The sequence below is a fragment of the Microcaecilia unicolor genome, chromosome 3 (assembly GCF_901765095.1).
Source record: "Microcaecilia unicolor chromosome 3, aMicUni1.1, whole genome shotgun sequence".
NCBI lineage: Eukaryota > Metazoa > Chordata > Amphibia > Gymnophiona > Siphonopidae > Microcaecilia > Microcaecilia unicolor.
In genome coordinates, this window is record NC_044033.1 from 50051115 (window position 1) to 50076035 (window position 24921).

The window sequence follows — 24921 nt, forward strand, 5'->3', positions numbered from 1 at the left end:
ATACCGCCCCAATCGGCGATCTGTTAATTTCTCCAGTTCTCCCAACAGTTTTAATTTTAAGAGCCAGCTGGTTAAGGAAGGTCCTCTGTCCTGTTTCCAGTGAACAGCTATAACAGTCTTTGCCACCACTAAGCATAGGCACTTGAGACGACGATGCCATTTCAGGCCTCTTCAATTACCCCAAGCAAGCAAGCACCATTTAGAATCGCAAGGGAACAGCACATCAAGAGTTGAGGACAAGTTTTGTGTAATTCTCTGCCAAAACCCTTGGGGCTGATCACGTGACTACTAGACATGGAAAAAGGTGCCTACGTCCGATCCACATCTTCAACACAGGTCTGTGGAACCAGGGAACATAGCCCTTATCCTGTCTGGTGTGTTGTACCATCTACTCAATTCTTTAAATGCATTTTCTTGAATCAAGACGAAGCTTCTTCCACCTCCATGCAAATTGCTCTCCAGTTACTCACACTTAATTCACACCACAGATCCCTTTCCCACACCTGCATATAAGGAACCTTATAGAAATTGTTCCCCCATATAAAACGGTATAAATGAGTAATGGTCCCCTTAAGCATCCCCATGGAGGCCCATAATTTTTTGAAGTGTTTAGTTTCATCAGGGTCCACTCTCAGCCACTCTTGACTAGCAATGTAGTACTTAACTTGTAGGTAGGGAAATAGATCTGTGGGAGATAGTCCATGAGACTCCCTTAGTTCCTCAAAGAAGCGCATTTCCCCAACATCTAAGAAATCCCAAAATTTAAGGAGGCCACAAAGAGCCCAGTCAACAAATATCCCTCATCTCAGACCCGCCGGGAATACTGGTTCCTGGGTGATATATGCAAATGAGGAAGCACGAGAGCCCCTCAGCTTATGTCTCCACAGAGACAACAAATGTAGGACAAATGGACTGGATGTCAACCATTTATAGGCTTGACTAGAGAGAGATGCCCAAAGAGCCACGTCAATGGGAAAATCCTTACAAAATATTGTTCTAAAGTGGTTGTGGGCCCCCTCTGGCACCAGCCAGATATAAGCTTTATTTGCGCAGCCCAATAGTACCACACTAAATTGGGCATTCCCCTTCCTCCCAAATCCACTGATCCCCACATCACCTTCTTAGCTAGACTCGAAGGGTGACCCCCCCCCCCCTAAACAAAGCTGAAGATTTCAGACTGAAGTTCCTGAAATGTTGGAGGTTATTTTGATTGTTAATTGCTATGAATCCTAATGGCGGCGACCTCCTCCACCTCATCACCAAAAACATTATCACCTCAACAGGGGACATCCATCAGCTTCACTTGAACCATAGGCTCTAGGTCTGAGGCACACAATCAGGTGAGTCTGCACATCCTAATACCCATAGCAGAGACCCTGGATGCTACATCAAAAGCATCATAAGCTGCCCTGCCATATGCTTCCAAAACTTCCGCTGCTTGGCTATTAGCTGGCAGAGATGTAAAGCTTAATCAGATGATAGGGTATCCACAAACTCCACCACACTGTTCACCAAGGACTTGCTCATAAAGAATTGGTAAGAATGGATGTGAGAAGCTAAAATTGTATTCTGGAACACTTGTCTCCCAAAAGATTCCAGAGTTCTCGCATCACTCTCCATGGGCACCAAGAAGCAAGTCGTGGACCTCTTGGCTCTTTTGAGAGCAAATTCAACAAAAAAAATGTAGTGCAGAAGCTGGGGCTTCTCAAATCTGGGGTCCTTCTGGACTCTATGCATAGAGTCAGCCTTCTTATGAACAGGATATGCAGAGAAGGGGGGAGGTCTCCCACTGTTTCATCTGTACTGCCTTAAGGATGCTGTGAACAGGCACTGTTACTACTTCCTTAGAAAGGGCATCAAAGTCAAGAATAATCAACACCTCTGCCCTGGGCTCATCTCAACATCTAACTTAACCGGAATAGTCTCATCATCTCCCTAAAACAAAAAAAATTTGGTAAAGAACGACTTCTCAGGTGGAGACTTTCTCCTTTCATGAGGAGGGTGTCTGATGGGAGGCCAAGAGACTCCAAAAATTTGGTAAAGAACGACTTCTCAGGTGGAGACTTTCTCCTTTCATGAGGAGGGTGTCTGATGGGAGGCCAAGAGACTCCTCCTCTATGATGACCTCTGGCTCCAGGTCAGACTCCCATGAACTGTCTGAATCAGACCCAGGGTAATACTCCTTACGAGATGTCTGAGTCTGGAACTGCCTTGGTCTGCTGGACTCACATCCAGACTCTGAACAGGAGTGATGAAGAACAGACTCTCTCCTGGGCCCCAAGTGAGCTCAATCCACAAGGGACAGGAAAAGAGCACCATCCTGGTCAGGTCTGACGCCAACGCCCTTCTGGTCACCAGGGTCAAAGTATGGCCAACAGACAGGGTTGGGACTCCAGTAAGGCCTGGAGCAGCACCAGAGTAGACACCAACATGCTCAAAGCCTTGGTGTCATGTTAAGCTACACTTCAGCTCATTCTGCAACATTACCCAGAACCAATCATCAAAGGCAGGTTTCTGGGAATATTGGGCCCAAATTGGAGGCCTTGTCTTGGCACATGGGAGGCTGGTGCATTAATGCCAAATTTGTGGAGGGGGAGCAGCCCTCACAGCACTGATGCATCTCAAATACCAAAGACATCAATGCCCAGAGCTCTTGGTGCAGTGTCTCAAAGGCCTCGGCCCAACACAAGGATGATGTTCAATTCTTATGGGTTCTCAGTGTTGGGTCCAAAGATTCTCAGTCCCAGTGGGCAGTACTGATGTTTGACGCCGAGGCGTAGACCTCCATGATGCCAATGCATCTCCAATGTCCGGTGCAACTCTCGATGCCATATGGACCAATGCCTCCGAGGCAGAAGGACTGGACTTTTTGGCACCAAAAAAACTTTTGTGCTGTTGTCATCTCTTTATCATCCTGGAACAGAATTTGCAAAGATCAACATCATGGTCACATCCCAGGCATGACAAGCATCAATTATGAGGGTCAGTAAGTGATAAGGCCTTGCCACTCATGGTAACTTTTTAAAACCACTGGGAATTTTCTAGGACATGTCTGGAAAAACAGCCACAGTGAAATCAAATGACTCAATTTTGAAAAAATAGAGGATGAAATCCCAGCTGGGATGCACAAAATGGGCTGTTGAAAACCACAAGAAAACTATGGGACCCTTTTACAAAGCAACGGTAAGCCCAACATGGATTTACTGCACGCTAATCTGGAGTTACCGCCGGCCCAACGCAGGTGCCAGCGGTAGTTCTAGCTCCAGCATGCACCATTTCCCGTGCTAGGGAAAGTCAGGCTGTAGTTTTTAGCACAGCATTAACCGAGCGGTTAGCGTGGGAGCCCTTATCACCACTTCAATGGGTGGCAGAAACTGTTCCCCCCGGATGGCTACGCAGTAAGAGCAATCTTAACACATGGTCATGGCTATTTTCAGCCTTTTTATCCGCTGTGGTAAGAAGGGACATGGTGATTGGTAAAAAGGGCCATAGCGCATGGAAACAAAAGGGCCCCTGCCACTAGCTCAGGGCCCTTTTTACCGGAGCTTGGTAAAATGACTCCTAAGTGTCAAAAACAAAAACCTGAAAAACTAAGGGGGGAAAAGCACAGCACTTAAAAAGACAAAAGATGAAATGGCAGAAAGACAAAACAAAATAAATTTGTGAAAACTGGGCTTGCTCGGAGGAGATAACCAAGATATGTCAGCTCTGCTTCGCGGAAGAACACAGATGCCTTGGTCCTTAACAATGCTTGTAAGGTGAGAAGGTACGTGCATGCATGATGCTGCTTCAAAAAAAAAAAAACTCCTAGAATAAGAAGCTGGGAACACATTCACACCGAGTTCCATTGGATGACGTCACCCATATGTAGAATAATTGTGTCCTATTGTCCTCAGAGAAGATATAGTACTAACTTATGGAGATGTAACAGAACATTAAAAATGAATAGCACATTACTGAGAACTGCTTACCTGGTTCCAGCTTAATTACTTTAATTGCTGCCAGCTCACCAGTATTGACGTTACGTGCCTATTAAAAAAAAAAAAAAAGGAAAACATAAGGAAGTTACACAGTGTTTCAATATATGGTCACATTTCACTTATTTCACAACCCAGTAAAAATCAGAAGATGTCATGACTTTTGCCCATACTGCTACTACATTTTTTATCAAAATGTTACATTACTAGCTGTCTGTTGGTTACAGATTTGAACTGTGGTTGGGGGGTGGGGGGAGAGAGAGAGAGAGAGACAGATGCAGGACTGCAGGGGAGAGAAGACAAGAGAGATGGCTGGGCATGGTGAAATCATTTGGGAGAGGCAATGAGGGCAGGGGTTGTTAAAGAGATGAGCTAGAAAAGGATGGTGGGTACAGAGGGTAGAAATGTAGCCAACAGGGAGTGGGAAAAAGCCAGAAGGGACTGACTCTTTAAAACCTGTCAATAAAGAAGGCCAGTTTAATGAGATAAAAGCATATTATCACAGTATTGTCCAACGCCGGTAGTGGGAGGCGGGGCAGACTTATACGGTCTGTGTCAGAGCCAGTGGTGGGAGGCGGGACTGGAGGTTGGGAGGCAGGGATAGTGCTGGGCAGACTTATATGGTCTGTGCCAGAGCCGGTGGTGGGAGGCGGGGATAGTGCTGGGCAGACTTATACGGTCAGTGCCAGAGCCGGTGGTGGGAGGCGGAGATAGTGCTGGGCAGACTTATACGGTCTGTGCCAGAGCCGGTGGTTGGGAGGCGGGGCTGGTGGTTGGGAGACGGGGATAGTGCTGGGCAGACTTATACGGTCTGTGCCCTGAAGAGCATAGGTACAAATCAAAGTAGGGTATACACAAAAAGTAGCACACGAGTTGTCTTGTTGGGCAGACTGGATGGACCTTGCAGGTATTTTTCTGCTGTCATCTACTATGTTACTATGTAACACTATGACACTATGTCATGGTCTACGGCACAAGAAGTCAATACAAAAAAAAAAAAGGATAAAATTCTCACACAAATGATAGTAAGGTGGAAAAGTGAGGAAAGTAACCAAAGAGTTCAAACCAATTATAAAAGTCTAATAAATAAGTAAATAGTGTTAATTTACAAAGGTCCATGGCATGGAAATCAAAGGACTCGACACAGCTGTGGTTTTTTTTTTGTTACATTTGTACCCCATGCTTTCCCACTCATGGCAGGCTCAATGCGGCTTACATGGGGCAATGGAGGGTTAAGTGACTTGCCCAGAGTCACAAGGAGCTGCCTGTGCCTGAAGTGGGAATTGAACTCAGTTCCTCAGTTCCCCAGGACCAAAGTCCACCAGCCTAACCACTAGGCCACTCCTCAGCAACAATGCCTATGTCAGGAGTAACAAAATTCTATAAATAAAAATACATGAAAAATAAATATTAAAATATCAAAACCAACAAAAACCAACTAATGCAAACACATGGGAGAGGCCACTGCTTGCCCTGGGACTGGTAGCATGGAAATGTTGCTATTACTTAGGTTTCTGTCAGGTACTTGTGACCGGCATTGGCCACTATTGCAAGCAGGATACTGGACTAGATCAACCACTGGTCTGACCCAGTATTACTATTCTTATGAAGAATATGAATACACGAAACATTATATAAATAAATTAAAAACTGACAAAAGTAAATGAATGAATAAAATAATAAACTATAAAAGTAAATACAATCTAAAAATCACAGATATTTATGAATTAAAAATTGATACCGAGGAGAGATGGCACTCTCACTAAAATTTATTATATCAATAACAATAAGGAAAGTGAAATGTATTATCCACCTCACAACAAAATCCCATTTTGAACAAATAAAACATCTAAGTTATTGCTAAACAAAGCATCATGATAAATAACTCATATAAGATTAACGGATATGGCAATCTAACTGCAGCTAGATAATTGGAAAAAATGAACAAAATCCAAGGTTCAGGCACATTCCTAAAAATATGTATCATTGAAAAATATGGTGAGCTACCAGGAGCACTTCAACCAAACTACTGCACACTAAAAATGTACAAACATATTAATTAAAAAGTTACATTGTATAGATAGTTTTACAACATAACTATTTAAATGTCCAAAGAGAGACACACATATTCAAAAAAAAGGTTACATTGTATAGATAGTTTTACAACATAACTATTTAAATGTCCAAAGAGAGACACACATATTCAAAAAAAAGGTTACATTGTATAGAGAGATTTTTGACCTATTGTTTAATCACCTATAGTTTTACAACATAACTATTTGAAGTATCCAAAGAGACACACAGTATTCAAAAAAAGGTTACATTGTATAGAGAGATTTGTGCCCTATTGTTTAACCACTTCAACTATGTGCAGTGCCACAAATGTGCAAAGAAAGGAATGTGCAGAGGAAAACTTGCAAACGATGAAAGGCACAACCAAGCATAATGTTTTTGAAGAGGAGAAAATATAAATGGTGCAGGGAAAAAATATATGTGGCGCAAGAAAAGTTTTTTTTCAGGCGACAGGCTGTTTGGATTGCACCTATTTGGGGAAGGATTTGTTTGTTTCCCCAACAGGTATGTGTAACTTTTGGCTGTTAAGTATACTATATACAAATTATACACAGTTATGCATGAAGGAACCTTACATTTGTCTGTGACACACTTAAATATTTGCTTTAAGTAATTAGATTGTTTGTTCACTCCTTCCTGTAATTTTGTATTTGGAAAGCTGCTCTGCAATTTATTGAAATGCATCAATGGTGGAAGTTTTTTTTTTTAATGTGTTCAATTGTCTTGTAACTTGACAACACATGTGGCAGATGCTGTGAATTTATACACACCATGACTTTTGGTAAGATTGTTGACTAATAACGTATATATCACTATGCTACACCTCACTATTGGTATCTTATTATTGCTTGATTTTATTCATTGTATTGCTTTTATATTTAACTAGTAAAAAAGGCCCGTTTCTGACACAAATGAAACGGGCGCTAGCAAGGTTTTCGTCATTTTGCTGTTGCCTGTGAGGTGCGATGCCCCCCTCCCGGCGCCATCCCACCCACGGCGATGCAGCCGACCGCAGCCATCCGACCCACCGTGCCCATCGCACCCACCTTCGCGTTGGTTTGGCAGCGGGGGACCCGGAACCCCGCCACCACAAGTCCTGTGTGCTGACTACGGCGTCATCTTTGGCGTTGGTAGCTGTGCAGGGCGGAGTTCTGTGCGTCTGACGTCATGGACGTGCAGGACGTCAGACGAACAGAAGCCCTGCCTCCACAGGCTAGGAACGCCGAAGATGACGCAGTAGTGAGCAGACAGGGATGTGCTGGCGGGGTTTCGGGTCCCCCGCCGGCAAAGCAACGCGAAGGTGGGTGTCTCAGGAGGGGGTTGTTGCAGGTCCTTGTTTTCAGCTGGAGCTTTGGGGGGGGGGGGGTGTACAAATCTGTGGGCGGGGCTTGTATTTTTTGAGGTTTGGTGCCTTTCCGCGGGTGTGTTGGCAGGGGGAGGAGTAGAGAAACACGCTCCGCGTGTTTCCCTACTCCTCCTCCCCCTGCGTGGGTGTGAACCGTTTGTTTTGTTGAGTTTTTTTTTCCTGCCCTCAACGTCATGACGTTTGACGCGAGGGCGGGGCACAGGTCAGTGGGGTGGCTTCACCACTATGAATCCACAAACCGTTCTGGGAGACTGACTGACTTCAGTGACGTCAGTGTCCTCAGAACGTTGAGGTTGCGTTTTATTATAGTAGATATTCATGTACTTTGTATGATTTTAATTTGTGTGTCTATGTACCCAGTTTTAACCTCTGACGCAACCTGTGGGCAAAACTGGCCACATCGGGTGATTGTTTTAATACATGATAAAGCACTTCAGAACCACTGGTCAACTTAAAAATGATCTTATCATATAAAGAATTGTCCAATATACTGGAAAAACACAGGTGCATTGGCCGGAAAGTTTATCGTTCTCCATTATCGGGGCAACATGACCCAAATTGAAAATATGAAGTATAATCGTAATTTACAATAGTTACTAATCTGGAAAACAGAGTAAAACCAACACAACATCAAAGGGCTCTGTTTGCAAACAGACATTACACTTATTCTAATGTAAAAGGGAAAAGTTGCAAAAAAATGTCCGGTATTCTCACTGGTTGATAGTCCCATCCATAAGCAGAAACTAGGAACAAAAAGGAGAAATGAGGTCTTACCTCATAATTTTCTTTCCATTAGTCCTTCCCACTATTCCGGAACCTGTGGAATAGTTGTATCCATCGCCCAGCAGGTGGAGATACAGAATTGAAAACTGAGCATAGACATATCTTTCTTGTCATCCAGACTAGCTCCTTGGTATTTAATTACACAAGCAGTAAGGAGAAACTCAGAATAAACTTGCTAACCTAACACTAACCAGACGACCAAACATGTGGACATCTCTCATCTCTGGACAACTTCTAGAGAACAAGAGATATGCAGGAAGCACCATGCAAGATGACAGTCATTATTTGACCCATTACATTGCACTGACTAAACATATCTAAAACCTTGGGCAGGTCTCTGGAATAGTAGGAAGGACGAATGGAAAAAAAAAAATATCCAGTAAGGCCTAAGGGCGAAAACACTTGAACCAGAGATGTGGTCATCTTAGAAACACCCCTAACAAGAATGCCTACCTTCGGGTATGCCAAATACTTCTCTACCTCCTCAGGGCGAAGAGATAGAGGCAAGTGAAGGCCCAAACCCCTTTGAGTGCCATCTGGCGTGTCCCACATAACCTTATCATGCAGATAAGAATCTTAGAAGAGGAAAATGATTCAGGGGCCCCGCAAGGCCCTCCAAGAGAGAATCCCCTCAGAGGCGTCCACAGCAAGAGATTTGAGCATGCTGAGAGTCTCTGTAACCTCATCAATAAGAGGAGAATGCTCCTCATGATGGAAGAGCCGGATCACAGATTTGATATCAGCTTTGGAGTAAGTACACACAGGAAATCCAACACGTTAGCATTTAACTTTCAAAAAGGAGACTATGATATGATAAGAAGAACGGTGAAAAAAACAAAAACAGAGAAGCAGCTGTGAAGGTCAAAAATTTACATCAGGCGTGGATGCTTTTCAAAAGTACTATCCTGGAAGCCCAGACCAGTTATATTCCACTTATTAAAAAAAGAAGGAAGGAAGGCCAAACGACAGCCGGCACGGTTAAAAAGTGAGGTGAAGGAAGCTATTTGTCACGTTTCCCAAAGCTGGAACTAGGTTTGTGAGCCCTTGGGCCATTGCCGAGGAGTGGCAGTGGCAGGCAAAGCCACCCCACACTGGAGACTAGGCAGAACAGGACTGGAACCCCGGACTGGAGTTGCAGCAGAGGCAAACAAGCAGGAATAAGCAGAGAAGGCACACTTAAACTACACCTGCGCTTGGCCGCTTTTCACCAGGAGTTGAGCCCCTGGCTGCAGGTGGCCGGCAGGACTTACTGGGCAAGGCAGGACTGGATACTCACTAGGCTGAACCAGGACTGAGGGTCAGAGGGGAAAAGAACATACAGGGGCAGCAAAGCAGGGAAAGGATAAGCTAAAGGGCAGGACTGAAAGCTGCAAGCAGCCACTAAAACAGGGAACAAAGCACTGATTGACAAGACACAGAACTGAAAGCTGCAGAGCAGCCACAAGACACAAAGACAAGGACTAAACACAAAACTATAACCCAGAGACAAAACTAGAAAACAAACCACAACCTAATCTAACTACACACAGACTGACTGAAAACAGACAAGAATTTCAGGCAAGAACCCACACAAAGCAGAAGTGCAACAAGCACCAACAAACGAGGGCCTAAGGCGATGCAAAGGCAAGCCAGAGAGTTTCCAAATGGCTAATAAGCCCAGCAGCAATCACCAGGCAGCTACGGGTGCTGTGCAGGCTCAAACAGTACAAGCAAGTCTGGCAGCCCGGAAGATCCAGACCGGACTGAAATCTGGAACGGGTCACAATAACCAGACAGTCCACTGCAGCCACCAGGTCTGGCCACCAGGTGGCGAGGAGAGCATGAAACATGGGCACAACCGTGACACTATTAGAGATAAAAGAAAATCCTTAAGAAAATGGAAGAAGGATAAGTACATAAGTACATAAGTAGTGCCATACTGGGAAAGACCAAAGGTCCATCTAGCCCAGCATCCTGTCACCGACAGTGGCCAATCCAGGTCAAGGGCACCTGGCACGCTCCCCAAACGTAAAAACATTCCAGACAAGTTATACCTAAAAATGCGGAATTTTTCCAAGTCCATTTAATAGCGGTCTATGGACTTGTCCCTCAGGAGTCTATCCAACCCCTTTTTAAACTCCGTCAAGCTAACCGCCCGTACCACGTTCTCCGGCAACGAATTCCAGAGTCTAACTACACGTTGGGTGAAGAAAAATTTTCTCCGATTCGTTTTAAATTTACCACACTGTAGCTTCAACTCATGCCCTCTAGTCCTAGTATTTTTGGATAGCGTGAACAGTCGCTTCACATCCACCCGATCCATTCCACTCATTATTTTATACACTTCTATCATATCTCCCCTCAGCCGTCTCTTCTCCAAGCTGAAAAGCCCTAGCCTTCTCAGCCTCTCTTCATAGGAAAGTCGTCCCATCCCCACTATCATTTTCGTCGCCCTTCGCTGTACCTTTTCCAATTCTACTATATCTTTTTTGAGATACGGAGACCAGTACTGAACACAATACTCCAGGTGCGGTCGCACCATGGAGCGATACAACGGCATTATAACATCCGCACACCTGGACTCCATACCCTTCCTAATAACACCCAACATTCTATTCGCTTTCCTAGCCGCAGCAGCACACTGAGCAGAAGGTTTCAGCGTATCATCGACGACGACACCCAGATCCCTTTCTTGATCCGTAACTCCTAACGCGGAACCTTGCAAGACGTAGCTATAATTTGGGTTCCTCTTACCCACATGCATCACTTTGCACTTGTCAACATTGAACTTCATCTGCCACTTGCACGCCCATTCTCCCAGTCTCGCAAGGTCCTCCTGTAATCGTTCACATTCCTCCTGCGACTTGACGACCCTGAATAATTTTGTGTCATCGGCGAATTTAATTACCTCACTAGTTATTCCCATCTCTAGGTCATTTATAAATACATTAAAAAGCAACGGACCCAGCACAGACCCCTGCGGGACCCCACTAACTACCCTCCTCCACTGAGAATACTGGCCACGCAATCCTACTCTCTGCTTCCTATCTTTCAACCAGTTCTTAATCCATAATAATACCCTACCTCCGATTCCATGGCTCTGCAATTTCTTCAGGAGTCTTTCGTGCGGCACTTTGTCAAACGCCTTCTGAAAATCCAGATATACAATATCAACCGGCTCCCCATTGTCCACATGTTTGCTTACCCCCTCAAAAAAATGCATTAGATTGGTGAGGCAAGACTTCCCTTCACTAAATCCGTGCTGACTTTGTCTCATCAGTCCATGTTTTTGTATATGCTCTGCAATCTTATTCTTAATAATAGCCTCCACCATCTTGCCCGAAAATAATAAGAAATAGCATAAGGAATGGCAAGTCAAATGCAAAGCGCTGACAAGGAAAGCAAAGAGGGACTTTGAAAAGAAGATTGCGTTGGAGGCAAAAACACACTGTAAAAACGTTTTTAGGGTATAGTAAAAGCAAGAAGCCAGCAAAAGAATCGGTTGGACCACTAGATGATCGAAGGGTAAAAGGGGCACTCAGGTAAGACAAAGCCACAGTGGAGAGATTAAATGAATTCTCTGCTTCGGTTTTCACCGAGGAAAATTTGGGAGAGATACCAGTGTCAGAAATGGTATTCACAGCTGATGAGTCAGAGAAACGGAATCAAATCTCAATAAACCTGGAAGGTGTAATTTGACAAATTAAGAACAGCAAATTGCCTGGACTAGATAGTATTCATCACAGAGTACTGATAGAATTGAAAATTGAACTTGCACAATTATTGTTAGTAATAAATCTATGGCTGCCAGAATCTAAAACAAAAAAATGCTGGTTGCCTTGGGCTGATTACTACCTCCTATTAGTGGGCTGGTGCTCAAGTGGTTTAGAGTTTTTTTTGTCAAAATGATCTTACAGAGTGAAAATGAAAGGTGTTTTCTCTTCAGCATGGAATCCAGGTTGCAGGGTTCGCCAGGGTTCTCCAATTTCCCCTAGTTTGTTTAATTTGATGTTGGCAGCCCTGGAGAAGAATCCTGCAAAATGGGGATACCATCCATTGATATATGCAAACGACATTACTATGTTTATTCCAATGATGGATATTCTCCCAAATATAAAATCTGGTTTAAATCCCTTAGAATCATGGGCATCCACAAGTTAAACTAAGTTTCTAGTTTTTACGAGTCCTCACAATGAACTTAGTCTTAAAGATGTGAGTAATGACGGATTTAATTTTCCTCTGGAACCCACCTTAAAAATCTCACTGTTTAGCCACAGATAAAAGCAGTAACAACTAAAGTGTTTAAACTATTGTGGAGACTAAAGAAGAATTAGGCACTATTTCTCTTTTGATACCTTTAGACTGGTGGCACAAACCATGACCTTAACTCATATGGATTGTTGCAACACCATTTACTTAGGCTGCAAAGAGGATGTTAAACAGAGGCTTCAAATGTTATTAAATACAACTGCTCGTTTGATATTTAAGTGCTCACCACTTTTGAGGCATTTGCATTGGTTACCAATGTATTCATGCATGATTGTTAAAAAGTATTCTTTGGTTATCTTGATACTTCATTGTTTAGCCACAAATTTATACATTACCAATGATATGTCTACCTGTTAGGAACTCTAATCCTGAATTGAGAGAATTTTAATTCTGCATTTTCCTAGTCCAAAGAAGATAATCGAGAATAACTTTTTTTCTGCTATATTTGCCTATCAGGTAGTCAACCATTGGAGTGATCTCCTATACCCGATTAAGACAGAACCAAACTATGGATGCTTCCGCAAAATGTTAAGACCCATCTTTTTAAGAAGGACTTAGGGATGTAGTTAAATCTAATGAATCTTTTGTTAACTCTTATAATCTGTCTTGGGTATGCCCAGACTCTTACTTTGTAAGTCACACTGAATCAGAAATAGTATGTGTGGGGTATACATAGTAACATAGTAGATGACGGCAGAAAAAGACCTGCAAGGTCCATCCAGTCTGTCCAACAAGATAAACTCACATGTGCTACTTTTTGTGTATACCTTACCTTGATTTGTACCTGTCCTTTTCAGGGCACAGACCGTATAAGTCTGCCCAGCACTATCCTCGCCTCCCAACCACCAGCCCCGCCTCCCACCACCGGTTCTGGCACAGACCGTATAAGTTTGCCCAGCACTATCCCCGCCTCCCAACCACCAGTCCCGCCTCCCACCACTGGCTCTGGCACAGACCGTACAAGTCTGCCCAGCCCCGCCTCCCTCCACCGGCTCTGCCCAGCACCATCCCCGCCTCCCACCACCGGCTCTGCCACCCAATCTTGGCTAAGCTCCTTAGGATCCATTCCTTCTGAACAGGATTCCTTTATGTTTATCCCATGCATGTTTGAATTCCGTTACTGTTTTCGTTTCCACCACCTCCCGCGGGAGGGCATTCCAAGCATCCATTACTCTCTCCGTGAAAAAATACTTCCTGACATTTTTCTTGAGTCTGCCCCCCTTCAATCTCATTTCATGTCCTCTCGTTCTACCGCCTTCGCATCTCCAGAAAAGGTTCGTTTGCAGATTAATACCTTTCAAATATTTGAACATCTGTATCATATCACCCCTGTTTCTCCTTTTCTCCAGAGTATACATGTTCAGGTCTGCAAGTCTCTCCTCATACGTCTTGTAACGCAAATCCAATACCATTCTCGTAGCTTTTCTTTGCACCGCTTCAATTCTTTTTACATCCTTAACAAGAAACCGCCTCCAAAAGTGAACACAATACTCCAGGTGGGGCCTCACCAACGACTTATACAGGGGCATCAACACCCCCTTTCTTCTGCTGGTCACACCTCTCCCTATACAGCCTAACAACCTTCTAGCTACGGCCACCGCCTTGTCACACTGTTTCGTCGCCTTCAAATGCTCAGATACTATCACCCCAAGATCCCTCTCCCCATCCATACCTATCAGACCTCTCCCGCCTGTGGGGTATAAATGTTATTATGTAATGTAATATATATTTTTTTAGGAAAGAAAGTGCAATTGTTACATTCCAACAAAGACAGAAAATAAGAAATTGCCCAAATCTCTATTTACACAGTCTCTGCCACCTCTACTAAAAGAAAACAATTAGCTATGAATCCGGTTACTTCTTTAGCCCTGACAGTGTTAGCACAAGAACTACGTACTAGATATCTATGAATTCCTCCTCAATAAGTCAAAAATGTGTGTTTTGCAATTGGTATGCAGTAGCAGCAGCAGTGTTTACACTTCATATTCAGGCTGACAGCATGCCTCCCGTGTGAGTCAGGCATGCATGTTCTCAATTGTTATGCTGGTTTAGCCATTAACCTTAACACTTTTCACTGTGCAGTCATTTATAAAAAGCCAGAACAAACAGCTTGATACTGTATCTCATAACTAGGTCACTCATTCCGCAATGCAAAGAGGCCCTTTTGCTAAAGTGCAGTGAAGTTTTGCAGTTACTGCGCAGTGGTTGTCAAACTATCACACAGTAACTACAAAACCTCTGCATTAACTGTTGGAAGCATTGACAGCATCTGCCCTTGCAGTTAAGAGGAAAAACCGCCTACTGAAGTAGAGTTACGTGGTCTACACTAGCCCCAGCAGTAATTGTTCAAGCACAGTTAAGTTCTAATGTGCTAACTACAAGGCGCAGTCCATGCCCATTCCCCACCATGCAAAGTCTCAAACTGGCGCAATAACCACTGGCAGAGCCATGCACTAAATTCTATTGCACACAGCCTTGATGCTTGATCAAAAGGTGGTATATCAAATCTTACAAATAAGTTCATTCATATCCATCTGCCTAAAAAAAATGAAAATTTAAAATTGCAGTCAAGCAGGCATCTGGTTTCACCAATCTAAATATACTCTACAATTTCAACATAATAAAACAATTAGAGAAATATTCATAAAAGCAAATAAATATTTTTTTTTATGGAATTGATTGCCTAAGGTCTCATACCCATTGCCACAATACTTGGTGGAAGCCCCTTTTGCAGCAATAACAGCCAAGGATTATTTAAGGTGTCTACCAATGGTGCAGGTTCTTTCAAAATTGGTTGGGGATTGTCTATGGACTACAGTCTTCAGGACTTACCACAGATTTTCTACTGAATGCAAGTCTGGGCCACTCAAATATTCAGTTTCTTCTTGCTAAACTCCTCCACTGTTGCTTTTGTTCTGTGCTTATGATCACTGTCCTGAGAAAGGTGAATACCTCCAGTCCCCAGCTGACAAACAGGTTTTCTTCCAGGACCTGGCTGTACTTTGAAGGAAAGATGGTACAATTTTAACAAGCCTCCCTACCCCCACTACTGCAATGCAACATAATATATATACAGAATCATTATAACCATCGTTCCTTCAACAGGGATGGTGTTAACAGGGCAACGTGCAGAACTTATTTTACACCATACATCGCCACTTAGCACTGACATCAGAAAGGTCCTCTTTGGTCTCAGCAGATCATAAAACCTTAGTTTAGATATGCTGTGAAAGATGGTCCCTGCATGATGAGCTAGCTCCCATGCTCAAACCATTCATAAAATGTAGGCCTATGTACACCTCACGGTAAGCTCACACTGCTACTTGCAGTGGTTTTCCGCATTGGCCCTTAAGTGCCTAACTTAATTATTGGAATGGCCATGATCTACTGCTCTGGTTTTGCAGTGACCCCTACATTTTTATTTGCAAATACTATGCAGCATATAACATGGCTTTTCTGCAGCAGTGGATCCTCATCATTCTCCAATACCGACCATGTTTATGACACAGTCTGCATCTTCCCCGTCTGAGCCAGAGAAAGCTGCACTTCTTTTAAAATAATCTTAGTACTCACAGTAACCTTCCTCAATAGTTTCTTTAAGCCATGGCTACTAACTCTGGAGAGACAATTTGATCAAGGCAGTGCCACGGTGGTGCCACCTTGTTTCCACTTTATAACTGACAGTGCCCCACCTCGACCCCCTCCCTCCCCCTTAGCCTCCGTGATATTCAAACACAGAATATTTTATAACTTTCCCTCGATTTGTGCATTTAAATAGCTTTATCCCAGAGTTCTTTCCATGTCTGGCATATTTACACCTTTGCTTCAGATTTATTTTGTATGCCAGAACCCGCTTCATTTCTTCACTCAGGAGTACAGAATCCGAATTAAAATGATTGGACAAAGGTAGGTTCTATTTGAAAACTAATTATAAAAACTGTAAATCTGAATCAAACTCTTACTTTCTGGGGGGGGAAAAAAGTCTATTTTGATTTAACAAATTTTTTTTTTGTTTAGTTCTCATTTGGTTGTCAAAATGTATGAGGCAGATTTCTTTAGCACAGCGCAGTTCTTGATCTCTTCTTTTATATTATATATTATATAGTTGCAAAGGAATTAAATATAAGCAGGCATATGCCTCTACCTTCTCCTTCTGAAGTACACAGATATGGAACAGGTTACCCCCAGCCCTAAAAACCATAGACAACCCAAGTAACTTCCGCAAATCTCTGACAACACATCTCTTCAATAGAATCTACAAAAACAAACCTTAGACACAAATTCACCTCCCAATCTATCCTACCTAACACCACCCTCTCTAATTCCACATCCTTTTTCTGCATACTTTCAACTGTATCCATTATTCTGTCATGGCTTTGTCATAACAACACTCTAAGCCACATTGAGCCTGCAAATAGGTGGGAAAATGTGGGGTACAAAAGCAATAAATAGTAATAATAATAATAATAATATTGTAAACCACACTACTGGCTTTACCAAAGCGCAATATATAAAGCATTAAATTATTATGGGCCTTCTTACGACAATTTTTGAAACTATAGCTAATTTAGGTTTGTTGTACAATGAAGACTTTTTGGTTTCTTATGTTCGCTTACTTTTTGATTATTTCTATAATTGTTTTGTTCACATTGAAAGTGCAGAGTATGTCTTCCATCGGAAAAACACAATTGAGTCAAGCACACAAGGTAACATCGTCTGACGGCACCAGGACAGAACTGCTTTCCCACAGCACAAAACTCAGGGGGCAGTTTTAAGCATGTGAAGCAATTCTGTACATGCAGTGGTCTCCTTCAGTTTTCTTTCCGCCACACTACCAAGTGGACATGTCACAGAGGTCTTCCATTGATGTTGAGTAAAAATAATAAAGAAACGTTTCAGTTTGTCACTGAAATTTTTGAGGCTTTATCAGCCTTTAAAAGTATGGCAACTAAGTATTTTGTCAGAATGTTAACTTTTCATCTGTACTAACTGTATTCAAGAACCTTCCATTCAACACACCTACACCCTCTGTCTCGGTTCTTCTGCCTTGAAGAAACAACAAAATAGATCACCACCACCACCGTCGAAATCACCTTTGAGATTGTCTATAGTGGTAGCATAACAGACTACCTGAGTCATGAAGTGATCCTCTCCATCTCTTGTTCAACTCAAAGTACCACCTCAGTCAAATAGCTCTCACCTACATAGAGGCCTGAGAGGTCCTAAAATAGAGGAGAATTTTATGACATTACCTCCTTGATCTGTTTCTTTGGAGGTTCCCAGGTCACTGCACAGCAAGACTCATATGCTGGCTCAGAGTAGGGTTGCTTTAGTCATGTAGTACATACACAATGCAGGTACCTTTCAAATATTTGAACGTCTGTATCATATCACCCCTGTTTCTCCTTTCCTCCAGGGTATACAAGTTCACGTCAGCAAGGCTCTCCTCGTACATCTTGTAACGCAAATCCCATACCATTTTCGTAGCTTTTTTTTTTTTTTTTGCACCGTTCAACTCTTTTTACATCTTTAGCAAGATAAGGCCTCCAAAACCGAACACAATACTACAGGTGCGGCATCGCCTCCTTTCTTCTGCTGGTTACGCCTCTCTCTGGCTACGGCCACTGCCTTGTTACATTGTTTCATCACCATTAGATCCTCAGATACTATCACCCCCAAGTATCACATACCATATATGAGTTCATCTTGTTGGGCAGACTGGATGGACTTTCTGTCGACATCTATGATGTTACTATGTATTTGTACTTTCACTACACATTATTGTTTGGACTAAGATTATGCACAGGACACTGTCTGGTCAAGCTATGCTAGCCAATCGGTTCCTTCAAAAGAACAACTCTTGCAGTCGACTGTACAGGCTGCTCAAAAGACTCCGATAAAATAAGGCTGAGAACCTCTGGTAAGCTTGGGAGCCAAGCACGTGTGCTCCTGATTCAATTCTGCCTATCGACAGAAAACCCAATGTTGTTTACCTGTAAAAGCGTTTTCTATAGATAGCAGTCATCTGATAAGGCACGCAATTCCATCCCACCTCCCCAAGAACTATGTTTCTTTCTATATTTTTGAAGCTAAAGAGTCCACTGAACACAAGAAAGGCTGCACACGATCAAACTTTATACTGAATTTTGAGCTCTGGGAGAGGTTCTTTCCCGGCACCATTGGATGGCACCACCTCACTTGTGTGTCTTACCAATCCTGCATAAAAATTCTTAAAGGGCAGCAACATTGCTCTGTGAGAATCAGTGAAATCAACTCCTCCTACTTTAATGCATTCTGAACTGTATTTTATTAGACTGTAGAATGTGCAAAAAGAACAAGTGTGTGAAGACTTCTGGAGAGGACTGCATGTGTGTCATTTACTTTAAATGATAACGTATTGTGATAAACACAGGACTGCACTACCCTAAGGAGGCCGCCAGAGGGCGCTGTCCTAGGGAAAAGACTGGAAAATGCCCTCATCTGGTCACTAGAGGGAACCAAAAGGGGTACACCAGTGGAATGACCTGAAGGGACAGCTAGGGGGTGCTTATGGTATAGGACCTGCCCTTCCCTGAAGAGGCCACCAGGGGGGAACTCTCAGAATAGGAGATGGAATAGAACCTTGTCAAAAACAAATTAAGCATAAAATTTTCTAAATAACTACATTTTCAAATCCTTACAAAAGGAACTATAAGAAGGAGCTACACGTAAATGTGCAGGTAGAGCTACAAAGCCATAACTGTACTGCTTTATATTATACTTGACTCCCACAAAAGATGGAAAAAGTAGGAGAAAAGGGATTTTTTTTTTCTTTTATTTAATTTCTCTGCAAGCCTGAAAGCTATTGAAGTAGTGTACATTTCTATATCTCGGGAGTGGAGGCCAACCAAATTTCTGTTTCAGTTACAGCGCCAAAACCAGTCTAAAATCCAGTTTCTGCCCAGTTTCGGTTTTGGCCGAAAATGACGTGTTTTCAGTGGAAACTGAAAATCTGTGTTTTGTTCCATTTGTCTCCCTCCCCCAAACAGTTGCCCCCTTCCTGGACCCCCCCCCCTCAAATGCCTCTCCCCCAACCCACAGGCCATTCTTGGCCTATCTTATAATCCCTGGCAGTCTAGGGCTGTAGTTCGGGCAGAAGCGATCCCCAGTTACTCCAGCTCTGCTCTCAAAATGCCTGCCATAACTGGGGCTTCACTCCTACCCTGGACTACACCACCAGGGAATGTAATATAGTCCTGAGAGAGTGTGTGTGTGTGGGTGGGGGGGGGGGGGGGGGGAGGTCTACGCTCTGTATTCATTTTTTGTTCTGTAATTGCAAGTAATGCAATTATGATCTCGCACAATAGTTTACATGGTATGGTTATATGGTAAGTAGAGTGCTCCAAATAAATGCTTTTGATACAAACTTTTAGCAGCAATTTAAGTCTGCAAATTTGGGATGACAAGCTCCTTAAGAATTAGCTTTTCTGTGAAGTTAAGACATCATCTGTCACTCAGAGTGTGGCGCAAAGTAAGCCACTGTAAAAGCACCATGGGTTTTAGCTTTCATTAGCTGCGGTTCGTTTAAAGGGTCATAGATTTGAGATACTGTCTTTCTGTGGTACAACCAAAGCAGTTTACATTCATTATATACAGGCTATTTTACTTGGTAATGAAATACGGTCTTTCTTTATTTAAACTATTATATCCTGGTTTGGATACTGTGGGTTTAGCAGAGGGATGAAACTACAAGCTCTGACAATTCCCAGTGGCCCTCACTGGTTCACAATCATACATGAAGATTCAGTTTTGCCAAAACAGGTGATGAGTTTAGGCTGAAGTTTGGGTTTTCTACTGGGGGGGGCTCACAATTTCAGTTTGGACCCAAGGCAACAGAGGGTTAAGCGATTTGCCCAAGATCACAAGGAACTGCAGTGGGATTTGAACCAGGCTCTCCTGGCCCTCAGCCCACTGCTCTAACCATCAGGCTCCCTTCCACTCCAAACACTTGGAGGCCAGTACAGAAAGCCATGCACAAATGGCTGAGCGAGTGTCTTTTACTGCAAAACAAAACAAACAAAAAAAAATAACAGCCATGAAATAAGGAATAAGCATGCAAATTAGTTTCCACTATTTGGGTTTCTGACAGGTACTTGTGACCTGGCTTGGCCACTGTTGGAAACAGGATACTGGGCTAGATGGACCCAGTTTGGCTATTCTTATGCTCACCCACGCTACCAAATAAGGGAAAAATTCCCTTATATGACAGACTGATCCCATTCAGTGTGCCCCAGGATGCACCAGGCAGGATCAGGCACTGCCATTTTCCAAGATAGTGGCATCGAAGCAGGAGCAAGTAAGCATCACTCCTACCTCTTAAAAGTATACTCTGGGAGGGGCTGGGGCATAGATTTTTTTTTTTTAATAGCAGGGCAGGGAGGGGTGCTGCTAGACACCTGGTATTTTAATTTCAGGAGCAGGGAGGTTGAGCCGGGTTGAGGAGAGGAAGGAGGAGGTACTGCTAGACACCAGGGACAAGGCTAATACAGAAAGCTATTGGGGGAATAGGAGTCAGGTCATCCCCTCAACTAACCCTTCTACGCCACCTCAGTTCTGGTGGTATATTTCTCAGGTTAACTCTGCACAGTAGACGACAGCACACAGCTGATAGGCTTCTCTGTGTTGCTACATAGTGATAATAGCTTCTTTACCACACATTTTAAAACTGTCGACCACACAAGTTAGCGCCAATGCAGAAACTCTTTTTGCATTATGCGGCTAGTAAAGAGCACATAGACCACTTGTTAACACTTCTGCCATGTGGTAGCTTTCTGCCATCAGCCCTTTAGAGAAGGAGAGAGGACTGTGCCACTACTGCAGTGTCCCTACCAAAGAGAAGAACCAAGGACATGTTTTGGTAAGAAAGGTTGCCATATGAGCTGCATCGGGGGGGGGGGGGGGGGGGGGGGGGGAAGTGGGGACAGAATATGGTTTACTTCATTGCTCTCTGCCTATCAACAACCTATGTAAACTCAACAACCTATGCAAAACTATTTAACCCTGATAAGAGAAGAACATGTGAAAACAAAACCATCCTTTTTTGAACTGTAACAAATTTACAGAAAAGGGTAATAAATAGAAATAAATCAAAGAAAGAGGATACCTTTTTTATTGGACTAGCTTAACACATTTTTCGATTAAGGTAACCCTTTCTTCTTCAGATCAGAAATACGCAAATGTTGACAACTATCAGAATATACAAATGAAACACAAAAGCATTCCAACGACAATCTCACAGGATGGGTTAGGGGAGAAAAGGGTAAAAGCCATCCAATCATAAAAGACCTAAGAACTGAAACACACTACAATGCACTTTATATGTTGCAACTATGTACAAAAGGCTCTGCACGCGTAGAAAAATAAAATTAGCATTATTACTTGCTCATACTACACCTGATCACAGCAAAATATGATAAACTCAGACGTCAGATCATCGTTATCTAAAAGGTCAAATGATAGCCATTTTCTAGAATAAGGAAATTAGCTGTATATCACACAGCGGAGAAGTGGTCTAGTGGTCAGAGCACCGGTGTAGACCACCAGAGGTTGCCGGTTCAAATCATACTGCTGCTCCTTGTGATCTTGGGCAAGTCACTTAACCCACCACTGCCTCAGGTACAAAAATAGATTGCGAGTCTTCTAGGAACAGAGACATACCCAGTATACTAGAATTTAACTCACCTTGAGCTACTACTGAAAAAGGTGTGAGCAAAAAACCAAAATCAACAAACAAACTTACAGATGTGCATGTGCCAAGTTTTCTAACATGGGCTTAGCGAGCAAGAAACGCTTACCGCAAAACACATTAAGGGGGTTGCTTACTAAAGCTTAGCTCGAGCTATCCGTAGCAGGGCCCATAGGAATAAAATGGGCCCTGCTACAGATAACTCGAGCTAAGCTTTAGTAAACTGGGGGTTAAGGCATCTAATGGTATTTGCCTGTTTGCACACACTAATGCATGCTTCCCTTAAATATATATAAGTAAGGGTAATGGGATTTGATATACTGTCTTTCTGTGGTGCAATCAAAGTGGTTTACAATTACTACCAGTATATGCAGTTACTTTTTTCTGTCCCTAGTGGGTTCACAATCTGGGGCAATGGAGGGTTAAATAACCTGGCCAGAGTTACAAGGAGCTGCAGTGGGAATCAAACCCAGTTCCCCAGGTTCACAGTCCACTGTACTAACAGTAGGCGGCTACTCCACTCCAGGGAGCATGTCATGACCAGAGAACATAAGAATAGCTATACTGGGTCAGACCAATGGTCCATCAAACCCAGTATTCTACTTCCAACAGTGGCCAATCCAGGTCACAAGTACCTGGAGATGAAAGCATTAACCAGCTAGCGCATTAGAATTAGTGCACATTAACTGGTTAATGTTGTGTTAGTGCACTCATGTTCATTTTTTTGCAGGCCTTGTGCACTAAATTGGCAAATTAGCACAGGACCTGCAAAAACAAAAAAAAATTCCTATTTTACCGCTGCATTAAAAATGGGCTTAAACCCCAGGGAAAGTCCCACATTAAAATGCACCAAGTCACTTTTTTTAAAGCATTTTCATAAAAGGGCCCCTTAGCTCACTACAATGTTAAGAAATTGCACAACTTCTTCAGTTTTAAGTGTATCACCAGATTAACAAGAAAAAGTAACCATTTCTTTACCATGCCCATGGGACAAATGAGGGCCCTTTCTAGTTAGAATTACTTATCGAAAGCTATATTTCCTTTGGAGCATCCTCCCAAGATCCCTGTCAATTTTATTGCACAATTTAATAAGGGCCTTTTCACTTCCAGGATGACAACATGCTCCCAGTTAAAACGACAGAATTGCCTTTATCACTTTGGAGCAAACATTTGCTAAACTGGCAAAGTTTCTTGCTTCTAAGGGATTACATCCATCAATCATTTATTCTGCACTATAGCAATAGCATTACCAAATTCTAAGCATGTTTAGGCCAGAGTTGCAGCTGGGCAACTGTAGGAAACGTTGGGAAGTGCCAGCTTTCAAATATGAAGTGGGATTGGTGGGAACTGGTGGTGGGTTGCTTACGGATGTTGCATGCTTGCGTCGGTCTGTTCCCACTGTTATTTAGCATGTTCGTAGGCACATCCCCAATACTGCATGTAGGGCTGAATTTACTTGAGCTTCAGAAATGAATCGGGAACCTTGTTAGTCCATTTAAACTTCAAACCGAGGCGTTCGTGAGAACAGCAGGAACATGAAACCTCAACTACAGAAATGAATCAAGTAACAAACACTGCAGCAGCAGGCTATCAGGAGCCAGGACCAAAATATCAAATGCAGTGTGAAAGAAAACCCTTTAAATGCAGTGTGAAAGAAACCCTTTAAAATAAACATACACACACTGGATCAACACATCGAGGGGCGACGGGTACCAAGGCTCTCTGCGGGTCTGGGCTTTCATTTGGCACAGAGACCCCTGGCAGGCCTGCAAATCTAGATACCCAGCCAGCCCTAGGAGCCCCTTCTTCGCATTTTCTTTTGGGAAGGAACAGCTCCAAAAAGGGGGCAGGAGGCAGGCGGGAACAAAAGGAAACGGGTAAACAACAATCCAATAAAGAATAATAAAATGACACCCCCCCCCCCCCCCGCGAGAACAGTCCCAGCAGCACAAGGACCGGACGGGCTCTTCTCTCACCTTGTACACATCCCCATAGGTGCCGCTGCCGATCCTCTGGATAAGCTCGAAGTCCTCCTGCGGGTTACGGCGTGACAACTCGAAGCTGGCGGTGCTCATGGCGCCGGCGGAATGGGAGCGACAGCGGGGGCCCCTGCCCCCCCAGCCCCACCGCTTCCCCTTCTTCCCTCGTCACCTAACTCAAAGCCGACTCAACTGAAACAAATTAAGCGGTTTGACTACGCGCACTGGCCACAAAACTCGCCAAAGAAACACGGTCCGCCGACGGCCGGCTCGTCTGCTACAGACACGAAACCTCTACATGGTGGGACACCAAAAATCAGTGCTTGATTGCGCGAAAATCCAACATGTCTGCCTGCGAGCGGCAGTGCGCAGGCGCGGGAGCTGGCCGCTTGGGGGCCTCTAGTGCTGATTAGTCCGTAAGCTGGTATTCCTGGTGTTGAAAAACCTATTATTTTTGTATATGCATTAGTTTTGGTATTAAGTTGCCTTTAGCATGGGGGGGGGGGGGGTCTAAAGTTATGACTTTTTCATTTATCTTCTTAGCTTTGGTGGCTCACTCCAGTCTTTTAACCTCAATTCCCAAATCCAGCTCTGGAGATGGAAAGCCTCAGGTGCTCATTTTCAAAGCGCATAGGCTGACTTACAAAGTTACATACTTACGTATGTAACTTTGTAAGTCTATGTGCCTTGAAAATGAACCTTTTCGTGTTTTCTATATGTCCATTAGAAATGGAACTCTAAATAATAATCGTCTTGCAATACAAAAAGGGG

General features: G+C 43.3%; 1 protein-coding gene across 3 annotated transcripts in view; it reads right to left on the bottom strand.

Annotated features, from left to right (window-relative positions):
- The window catches only part of MAP4K3 (mitogen-activated protein kinase kinase kinase kinase 3), a 363843-nt gene extending 339333 nt beyond the window's left edge, over positions 1-24510 (bottom strand). For all 3 annotated transcript variants that reach the window (XM_030195906.1, XM_030195907.1, XM_030195905.1), the window contains exons 1-2: positions 24148-24510; positions 3972-4029 (exon numbers count right to left, since the gene is read on the bottom strand). In XM_030195906.1, coding sequence (XP_030051766.1) covers positions 3972-4029; positions 24148-24246 — 157 coding nt within the window. In that variant the 5' untranslated portion in view covers positions 24247-24510. The remainder of the gene's footprint in view (positions 1-3971; positions 4030-24147) is intronic.
- Positions 24511-24921: the final 411 nt, after the last annotated feature.